This window comes from Opisthocomus hoazin, chromosome 9 (assembly GCF_030867145.1).
Source record: "Opisthocomus hoazin isolate bOpiHoa1 chromosome 9, bOpiHoa1.hap1, whole genome shotgun sequence".
In the NCBI taxonomy this organism is placed as follows: Eukaryota; Metazoa; Chordata; class Aves; order Opisthocomiformes; family Opisthocomidae; genus Opisthocomus; species Opisthocomus hoazin.
In genome coordinates, this window is record NC_134422.1 from 35223008 (window position 1) to 35233439 (window position 10432).

A 10432-nucleotide genomic window follows, 5' to 3' on the forward strand; every position below is an offset into this window, starting at 1 on the left:
GAAAACAGAGAGAAAGGCCCCATTTTGAAAGCAGCACAGAAAGCCACCACCATTGCCACCACCGCCACCACCACCCAATGCAGGCCAGCAGCAGCTGAGGGCACAGAGTGAGGCAGAAGGGGCCCCAGAACAAAACGCTTACTCTGCTGTAGCACTCTGCTTCAGCTCCACGAAGGACATCGTCTTCATCACCGCTGTCGTCCCCAGTGCCACCGCTGGTGAGGAGCTGGCATTCACCTGGGAGGGAAACAATGGCATGATGTGTATGGGCAGCTCCTGCACCCTGTTCCTGGAGGAGGTAAGACCCCACCGTGGTTGTCACACCAACGCACCTGTAGGTGAGGCCATGCTTCTTACATGGGGTGAAGAGGTGAAGATTAGAAATACCTCCAACATTTCCCTCTCCATCTCCTTTTTTTTTTAAATTGTTTTGCACACTACACCATGGTCAGCAGGTTGCACAAATAAAGGGAAGGGGACAAAGGATGGGAAAGGGACAATAAGATCTTAAGCTAGCCCTGGTGCTGCATCTGGCACACAGCGACCTCAGTCTAAGGTCTGTAAGGTAGAAGCCCTTTGGGGTGCAGTTCCCAGGCATCACTGCAGACACCCAGTTTTAACACTTGATCTTGCAAAAGCTTGTCTGGCCTCTCATTGCTTCCCCTTTCAGCTGTGCACCATCACAGATATGGAAGCAACCACCGTAGGAAGATGAATCATAGAATAGTTTGGATTGGAAGAGACCTTTAAAGGTCATCTAGTCCAACCCCCCAGCAATGAGCAGGGACTTCTTCAACTAGATCAGGTTGTTCAGAGCCCAGTCCAACCTGGCCTTGAAGGGCATCTGCACCACAGAGAGCACCCTGAGGTCCATCTGAGTGACTCCAGTGTTTGAAGGCACTGCAGTTCAGCCCAATATGGCTCTGCCTCCACTACTCATAGCTGTTCTCAGCCAACTCTGCTATCTATCAGCGACCTGTTCCTTTCTGGGTCCCCATTTCTGTGCCCAGATCACTGCCAAGCCAGCAGTACATTGTGAAGAGCATAAATGCCAGACTGAGTCCAAAATCAAGGCAGGGAAAACACTCTTCCTATATCAAATGGCAAGGTGCAGTGAATCTTTCCTTCAAGGGCTCCTAAGGAAAGCGACCTGAAGTCCCACATTCAGTGGGTTCCTGAAGAATATGGCCAGCTTTAAGCGTATGACCATGACGGGTGCATTCGACCCCTTGACCAGGTTGGCGGTGGTCTGGTGCAGGCTCTGGAGGAGGTAAAGGCCTGAGCCATAGTTGGGACAAGAACTCCTCTCACTTCAATATGTTCTCTGAAAACCCACAAAGGAGTGGGTTTCATGCATTTTACTCATGAATAGCGGGTGGCTTTCCAAGACTTATCAAGAAACAAAGTTGTGGGTACAGGGAGTCTCATGCATATCTTTCCCATCACATGTAATTTGACTACAAGCCAACCACTTTATTCCATAAATATGACAGCCTAAGTGACCCTTTTTTGAGCTCTCCCTGCTAGGCAGCGTGGCAGTGATGTGCTCTTGAGCTGGGATACCCTCAAGGTAGCTCCTCAAGGCAGAGAGATCTTTCAGCAGATCTTTAGTAAGCGACCTATATCACGCATAATCCTGTAGTATGATAACTTTGGTTTTCTCTTGGTAACTTTGATTACATGCTGAATTGGAGCTAATGAAACATGCATATATAATCCTTTAGACATAAACTGTTGATCAAGCCTGGGGTTAAGTCAGAATCCAGCCACACCCAGGCTCCTCTCTGAGAAGGAGTTTAGAAAGCAAGAGGGTCCATTCTGAACCTCGTGACTCAACAGGAGGGTCTTCCTCACCCTTTTGTCTCTAGTCTCTCTGCGAATCATTTAAACTCAATTTTCATTTGTATGTTTGTATGTAGTAATTAGCAGAGTGAACCTTGCCATCGAACTTTGTTAAGTCGCACTTTTACAATATCACATTAAAACCACTTTTGCTAACACCTCTGACAGTGGTTCTTTAAACTATCTAAATCACTCATTTGCAACAAATTGGCATAGTCAGCAGGATCCTAAATCAGGTTCTGTGACAATGACCTAGGTGCACTGAGATGATGAGTACTTGCAAGCTTCAAGTTTAATGTGTAAATAAGAGCCTTGTTGTATCCAAGTCTACCCTTGGAGACCTCAGGTGCACCAGTGCAAGAGATAGAATCATAGAATCATAGGTTGGAAAAGACGTCTAAGATCATGAAGTCCAACTGTCAACATTACAGTCCACTTTGATCACGGTGGAGAGACACCCTCCCTGGTCCAGCCACACCAAACCATGCTGGAGTGCCCATAGCCAGAGGGTGTGAAGCGAAAAAGATATTGGAAACCTCTCTTGAACTGCAAGCCACATGCTGCAATCCTCTTTTTTCACTTACTGTTAATGTCTGGCAGGCTGTAAACTCTGTCATGGAGACCTAAATGAAAAGAAAAATTGTGGGAAAAAATAAATAAGCACATTTTCTCCAGGTACCCTGCAGAAAAGAATCCTTGGAGCTATGGTTAACTGGAGTTCTCATTCTCTAGCCATCACAAAGCACAATGATCAGAAAGTCTCTTTAGAGAGAACAACAATACAGACATTTGGAGACAGGATTTGACTTTTAGAAGTCAAAGAGCTTATTGACACCCTTTCCACAGTCCTGATGCAACATGCCTGTGAGTGCAGCAGCAGGGGAAGGCACAGCCAACAGGAGACGGCCACACAAAATGCAATGGCCTTGCATCATTCTGCTGTACCTCCTGCAACCAGAGACACATCCTACAAGGAGATTCTTGCTTGTTCAAGGGTCAAGCCAATTCACTGGTGTTAATGAAGTAATAACAACAAACTCACTTCTTTTTGAAAAAGACATCAGAACCTCAATTTAAAGAAGCCTAAAGCACTGTTATCCTCATGCTAGATTTCTTTTTCCTCTTGGATTGTCCTTTCTGTGTGGTCTGATGCATGTTCAGACTGAACGCTGTATAAACTGTCTCTCAGTCCATTAATCTTATATTCGACGCCACAACCCTCCACACTCTTTCTGATATTTCTGCCATGAGTGGCCTTGATAAAAGAACTATTGGACCAGTTGAATTGGCTCATGTGTATGGTATTTGTGCAAAGTTTTCTGTGGCTCCACAAGACGGGAATAAAGTCCGCATTGGTTTTCAAAGGCAATAGACAAAGCAGTGCAGCAGTTGTACGGATGGCAGCTAACAGCTACCATACCATATTAACAACAGATTTCATCGTGTGTTTATGCAGTATTGAACCGATCTCAGAAATACTAAAGATCAGTAAAGTTCTGAACAACATAGCTATATTGACAGGTAACTCACTAACGTTCATACAGTTCTATCAGTGCCAGAGCATCATCAGATTGGCTGTAAAAATCATTAGATCATGTGAAAAAATGAGTGCTGGCTTTATCCAGCCAGCTGGATGTTTTGGACCTGCAGGTTAAACTTGGGTTAATTTCATAAGCTCTCCCCTGTGGCAAAAAGAGATAAAGGAAAGAAAAACAAGACCTGCAATGCTTACATACTCAAAAACTGCAGGACATGAGACTTTTAAAACTAAGCATGAGATATTCTCAAGTCTGTGGCAAAACCTTAAAGCTTAAAAGAGGAAACAAGAGCCCATGAAGAACATCTGCTCTGCTGCTCCCAGTATGCAAGCACCACTCTGAACTTCTGCTTCCTCCCCCAAATATTTTGCACTGTCTCAAAACCACACAGTACTCCGAGAGGCATCAATGCTAATGTTCCTCCCTTGGTGCATCCCAGCACGGTGCTGCACAGATGCCCTGTGCACAGCAGGGCAGAAGAAACCCCAGTTCTCCTCCTCACCTAGAAATGCAGAGTTGACTCCCTGGCCTGGCTGCAGCCTGCCGTAGAGGGACTGCAGCACTTTGGCACTTCCAAACCTCTTGAAACGGGATCGCACGTGTTCGTAGTACCACTCCAGGGAACCAATCTTCACGATCCTACCCAAAGAGAGGATGCACATAAAGGTGAGCCAGTCCAGCCATGCTCATGGTGACCAGACCCTCACTCAGAAACCATCTCTTAACAAAAAACCAGCCTGTTTTCTAACCAGTATAGCTAGTTTCTAACCAGCATAAAGGGATGCTGAGTTTGGGTGACTCTTCTTAAGCCTCAGCTCGCCTTGCCCCTCGCCCTCCATTGCAGGAGCAGTACCTGGAGAGGCGGCAGGGATCACAGACCCAGCCTTGCTCCTTCTTGTTGTAGCGGCTGCAGTTCTTGCAGGTGTGGAAGTGGCAGTCCAGGCACTGCCGCTTGCTGTTCAGCAGGAATTTGAAGGGCTGGAGGCAGTGGACGCAGTGGGTTTCGTTGAGGTGGGACTGATTTGTCAGGAACTCTCTCTTGCTGCTCTCCTGGTCTATCTTGCATTTCAGGTCCCTGTGGAAAACATCCCAAAACACAGGAACTTGTTTTTGTTAGCATTTCACTGCGAACTCTCACATGGCAAAGCCGTCATGCCTTAATCATTTCAGGAATGATTTTCCAGGGAACATCCTGAGACCAGCAGCTTGTGGAAACAGCTGTAGGGCAAATCTAATAAAAAACATATCACGAGTTAAATAAGCTGAACAAAGAAGTGGGCTCCAGACTCAGGGCAGGTTACTACACACTAAGATCTGCTGCTGTTAAATTTAAGATCAGATTTGATTGTGCCAAAACCGGTCTTGTTTGCTTTACAGGGTATGGATCATAAATCCCAGGAATGTCAGGAAAGCAGCTCTTCTCAAAGTCTCTGGCTGCATCCCAACATAACACAATCTTTGAGCCTGAAGCTGGGAATTAAAAGCTTTCTGGAATTCTCAGATTTAAAAAAAAGCAATCTGTGATTAAAGGGAATTAAAAGGGGTTTTGATCTAGTCCTTCAGTGCTTAATTCAGCAGAGACTTTTATGGATGGCAGAAGTGATGTGCAACAAGGTCCTGGCTGTTCAGAGGACAGCACCTGGAGGAGATGCTCATGACAGTCCCATGAAAGCCTGGCCAACATGAAAGCTTTCCAAGAGCACCTTCTCCTCGCACTCCATCACTACCAGCTTCCTTCGCTATCCAGACCTGGCTGTTAGACCATATCCCTAAGCAAGAAGGTGCCTGTGCGAGGCCGAACCCTCAGTGACAGCCAGGGCCAGCTGAAATGCCTGCCAAACCGGTGGGGACCTGCTGCACTACCCAAAGGCTTTCTGTTTGTTCTCCATGCCACGCACTACCTCAGATATGTTTGCCTTTGGGGCTATGGCTGACAGGCAATGTTTGACTTGTAGGGAAGGTCCTAGAAGGTTGTTTTCTGTCTAGGCAGGGTTAGAAAGATACATTTTCCAGAGCAGAAGTCAGCCTGGGCCAAAAAAACTCAAGTAGTCAGGTTTGGAGGCTGCTTCAGGAGCACAGTGTGGGCCATGAGGCTTCTGGTGATGCTCCCGACACCCCCCAGCCACCAGAGAGACAGATGGACTCCGGGACGACCGCAGCAGTAGCCTTGCTGGCATGGCAGCGCGGTGCCGGGACATCCACGGGAGCAGCGATGTGGCTGATGGTGGAAATGACATGAATGTAAATCAGGCTAATCTCTGTTTAACCAAATCATTTTGCACTTTAGGGATCAGTTCCCATTTTTTCTGATGGAGACTTATTGCCAGCTCACTGCCAGCATGCCTGGAGGTTTTTGCTGTTACACTGGAGTGATACCAACTTGCGTTAAGGAGGTTTTTGCTGTTACACTGGAGCGATACCAACTTGCATTAACTGAGGATTTGGGACATGTAAAAATCAGTATAAAGATTGAATTGGGCACCTAGTTTCATTATTCAGCTATTCATTGCCCTACCAGTGTTTCAAATGACCTTGTGCAAATGTCCAGCAGTAAGTTTATATGTGGCTACTGAAAACAAACCCCCAAATAGCAAACCATTAGGTTGGGCTCAGTGCTCCTTTCCCACCCCGTGCTCAGGCTGCTTCCAGCAGGTTCAAATCTTTCACTAGACTGCTTTTTCTGGTTCCTAGAGACTGGTTGGATCCCTTCACCTCCCCTCCCTCGTGAGACCTGCCGAAGAAAGCACAAGTCTCAGCCAAACCAGTTTAAAACCTGTAGGAATCATATGTCTCTTGTCTTCTCTAGCTGGCAGGAGTGCAAGCTAGCCCTTTCCCTGCTCTGCTCACGGCAGAATAAATCAGCAGCAGTGGGATGGAAACTTTAGTGGGGTTGGTCCAGTTGAGCTCCAGGAGAGCTGTCCACAAAACGGGGGGTTGCTGGCAGGGATGTTGATGGAAAGAAGCAGGGAGAGTGCCCACAAAGTGGCCATTATTCAATTTCTTGGGCAAAGCATTACCCTCGCATGGTTGTGCAGTTACTGGCCAGCTGAATCCTTTGTCTGCTGATGGTGAATAGATTCTACCAAAAAGAAAATGCAGAGAAGCAGCAGAAAGGGAAGAAAAAGACCAAGCTGGGGGGAAACATTTCCTCAAGACTTGCAGGTTGAGACAAGCCCAGTGAATAGAAAAGCAAACACATAGAAAAGCAAATGGGGATGGTCAGAGGACAGGGAGCAGGGTGAATGGCTGCAGGGTCTCCCATAACATCACATTAAATCCCAGTTTGCTACAGGCAGAAAATGTTCACGTAGCTCCGTATCCGGCATGCAGAAGTGTGGCAGATTTTCCCAGACTGGTGGTCTGGTCTATGCCAGATATTACAGAAATATCTGGTGGATGGACTTGGCTGTGGCTGAGCTTGAGGAAAGAGGCAACCAAACTCTACCCTAGAGACTTAGGCAGTGCCAGGCACCTCTAGGTTAATGCCAACCCTCTGTGGGGCAGGATTAAATGACAAAATTTAAAAAAAAAAAAGCCATGACAGCTGGGACAGAGGGAACGCTGCTTAGGGTAGACAGCATCCAGGTAGAAGCATCCTGAAACCTTCCCCGTGTCTTGCACAACCTCTTGCACCTCCTGTAGGAGGGTACTCAATCTGGGAGCCTCCCGGCATCAGAGCAGACTCAGATTAGCCAGAATGGTGGTGAGGTCAAGTAGATAAGGACTTCACCTCGTCCATTTCTTTGTTGCGGGGCACAGCAACGTAGGTCTCCACCTCCTCCTCCAGGCAGATCTCAGATCTATCACAAGGGAGACATTCACCCTTTCCAGGGTGACAATATTTTTTAAACACCCTTGTCTGATCTCTGTCCTGCACTTCAGAGCTACCAGCAGAGGAAGGCAGTAGATCATGATACTGAGTTATCTCTGCCTCCCACACAGGCTGGGTTTTCTTAGGCAAAAATAATCAGGAGGTTTAAAAATATGTGACAGAGAGCTTTCTCTGGCTAATGGTGCAAACGGAGAAGGCTTCCACGCAGCTTTGCGTGGAAACCCACAACAGCAAGCTTTTGGGAATGTTTCCACAGCTCAGATGCAGATATCCCAAAAGAAGGAAGGAAGATGGCTCTCACCCCTCATCTTTTCCTACGGATCTGATAGAGAACCCACTGAGCTCCCAGTACCTAGAGCATCACTATGCCATCAGCACCAGCGCTCGCTGACAAAACTGGAAGCTAGGAGGGTATGAGGGCTCGGTGGGGGTGCAGCACTGCCCAAACCCAGCCCAGGAGCATGGGTCATCCCGTTGGGATAATACTGAGAACTTGGTCAGACCCTGAACAGGGATGCTGCAGCTTCTTGAAATAAAGTTAAGAAATGATCAAGTTCAATGCCTGACGTAGTTAATGATCAAGGTCTAAAACCCCACAAATTCTCACGCTCAAAATTTAATCTAATCTGACTGAACTTTTTTTAAACAGCCCTTTTGTCAAATGCCCTGTTTATAAGAACTTAGAGCATGCATTTACTGCTCCAGTGATTTTCAGTCTTTTCCCTGTGGCCCCTTAAAACATTCCTACAACGGCACAGCCCCCTGCATAGCATATTTAAGCCTAGTACAGTAGGTTTACTACTCCTCTCAGTTATTTTTCAGGAGTCTGTGGACTCGCAGTACCCACTGAATCAATGAATACCCCTCCTGTCCTAAACGCACTAGAACCATCATATAAAACAAAAACAAGGGAGCCAAATCCCATCCTTTGCTCCAAGTTAAGGTCTCCCTGTGAGAGCCACATCAGCAGAAAGCCTCAGAAAGGCGTTTCCTGAGTGGGGACCAGATATTTGTCCCCACAAACTGCCGTAGTGACACCAATCTGCGTCACCGCTGATGGCACAGTGCCCGTTTGCACCTTTGCAGCCCGAACGCATCACCTCACCGCTGATAACGTAATCTGTTAACCACTGGGTTTGCTTTTAGCAGCCAGGTCCTGGCTGTTCCTCTGCAATGCTTTGCTTTATTCCTACAACACACATGCAGCAGGATGTAAAGGGATCTGCGGCTACAACTTGCTTGCACCCAACCTCGCGGACCGGAGAGCAGATACTCACTCCAACCGTTCCTCCTCTTTCTTCCGCAAATCAAAGTCCCGTTGAACAACTTCCCAAACGTGCTTGGCCTCTTCATCGGTTAGCTTGGAGAGATCCAGCTTCCTCCCCATCTCGTCCCGGTGAGGGTTGAAGCTGGTCCCGTTACTCGCTAACCCAAGCACTCACTCTCCCGTACCCTGGGATGCTGACGGAGGGCGAAGAGCTCAGCCCCACCTCCGTGGCTGCCCATATAAACGGGCAGAGGCAGAGCTGCGGGCAGGCCAGCCGGCTCCTGGCAGCACCACAGCCGGTCTGCCGGGCGAGCCTGCCCGTGGAGACGGGCGATGAGCGGGACTGGCGTGGTGCCTATCTCCTGCTGGGACTCCCGGCCACCCGGGCGGGCAGCCCTGCCTTCCCCCAGAGTCCTGCCCAGAGCTGCCGGCAGCTCTAGACCTCGTCCGCCTGGCTGGAGTTAAAGGAGATGTTTACTCTCAGATTAGCTGCCTGCTTTATGCAGGGTGTGCGAATCAAACGAAACCTTCAAACGCCTCCCCGGGGAAGGCAGGCCACGGGGTTCGGGAGGGGGTTGAGCATCGCCGGGAGGAGCTGTGTCTGCACACCCCGGGGACCAGCTACATCGCAGTGGGTCCTGCCCCACCACGACCCTCTGCTCCCGGGATCGCTCTTCTGTATCTGATCTCGTTACACCAAATTCCATCCTCCACCCAACAGATTTGTAAGGAAAAGTCAAGTGCATTTGGATTCCCCTCACCAGTACAGACACACCGGGGACAGGTCTCCCACATTTGCTAACTGCTCTCACAGCAGTTTGGGAAGCTGAGCTTTGATTGTAGCAAACAGCTTAATAAGGATACAGTAGACTCCTTATTTACAGTTAGCAAGAAAAGATAGTTTGACAGGATTTTAAGAAAAACGCTAAACACATCGCATACCTCAAGGCATATATATTGCAATAATCCAGCTACCAATGCTGTTCTCTTGCTCAGTAAAACACTCCCTGTGTGTCTAAGCAGGAATTCCCGGGACCTTGTATATTAACAGAAACCTGTTTCTGATCTTCATCAGAGAAAATATTGATACTAAACATGCTTTTTTTCCCTTGACAGGTATTGCAACAGGGAGCAAGATGGCAATACTGAAGAGGAAAGCTATTCTGCCTGGTAGGATCAGCCTCCCGGCTGCTCAGACACGGCGCTTGCCCATGGGGTGCAGGAAATTATCCACCCCGGTAACTCACTTGAGACAAAGATTAGATTAAATTCTATGAACAGAGCCAGAAAAGGATTTTGAATCCAAACTTGGATGAATTTTATGCAGAAAAGGCAATGATTACAGATGCAAGGTTGAGCTTGGATACCAGGAGCGCATGATCTTCACTGGAAGCCAGAAATTGATTTCTAGCTCCTCTCCCGGGAGAGATGCAGTCCCAGCAAAAGCAATTAGTTTGTTGGCAGGAGCCAGACATCAGTTGGGCTGCTCCTTACGTAAGTGTGTTTGAGAGGCCGTGCACCCCACTGCATCCGAACAGCAGAGCGGGTCAATAGATACTAATTAACATCACAACGAGATCTTGCTCCAGGGCCTGTCGGTACAATCATGCCAGGAGCGCGCCAACACTGGAGTCTGTGCCACCCAGATCCGAGTGCTCTCTTCAAAAGGACGAGGAAGTTGCACAAAACCAGGAAGACGTGGCCTGCTAAGCAATGAAAACGTGAAAAATGCAAGTGCTCAGCAGTGCCGATACCCCCAAAAAGTGCTGGTTTAACCAGAAAATCACCACATGGGAAACGTTCCAGGTGCAGGACTGCAGAATAAATTTCATGTATTACGTTGGCCTGGGAACCGCGTCTCTCTGTGGAAACTCTCCTCCCCCAGCTCGGTGGTGTATGTACCACCAAAGAAAGACTCTTTTTTTTTTTTTTTCTTTTTCAAAGCAGTTTATT

General features: G+C 47.9%; 1 protein-coding gene across 3 annotated transcripts in view; it reads right to left on the reverse strand.

Moving 5' to 3' along the window:
• The window catches only part of MLPH (melanophilin), a 32204-nt gene extending 23246 nt beyond the window's left edge, over positions 1-8958 (reverse strand). For all 3 annotated transcript variants that reach the window (XM_075430858.1, XM_075430857.1, XM_075430856.1), the window contains exons 1-5: positions 8490-8958; positions 4234-4455; positions 3883-4019; positions 2427-2465; positions 143-237 (exon numbers count right to left, since the gene is read on the reverse strand). In XM_075430858.1, the coding sequence (XP_075286973.1) occupies positions 143-237; positions 2427-2465; positions 3883-4019; positions 4234-4455; positions 8490-8599 (603 nt within the window). In that variant the 5' untranslated portion in view covers positions 8600-8958. The remainder of the gene's footprint in view (positions 1-142; positions 238-2426; positions 2466-3882; positions 4020-4233; positions 4456-8489) is intronic.
• Positions 8959-10432: the final 1474 nt, after the last annotated feature.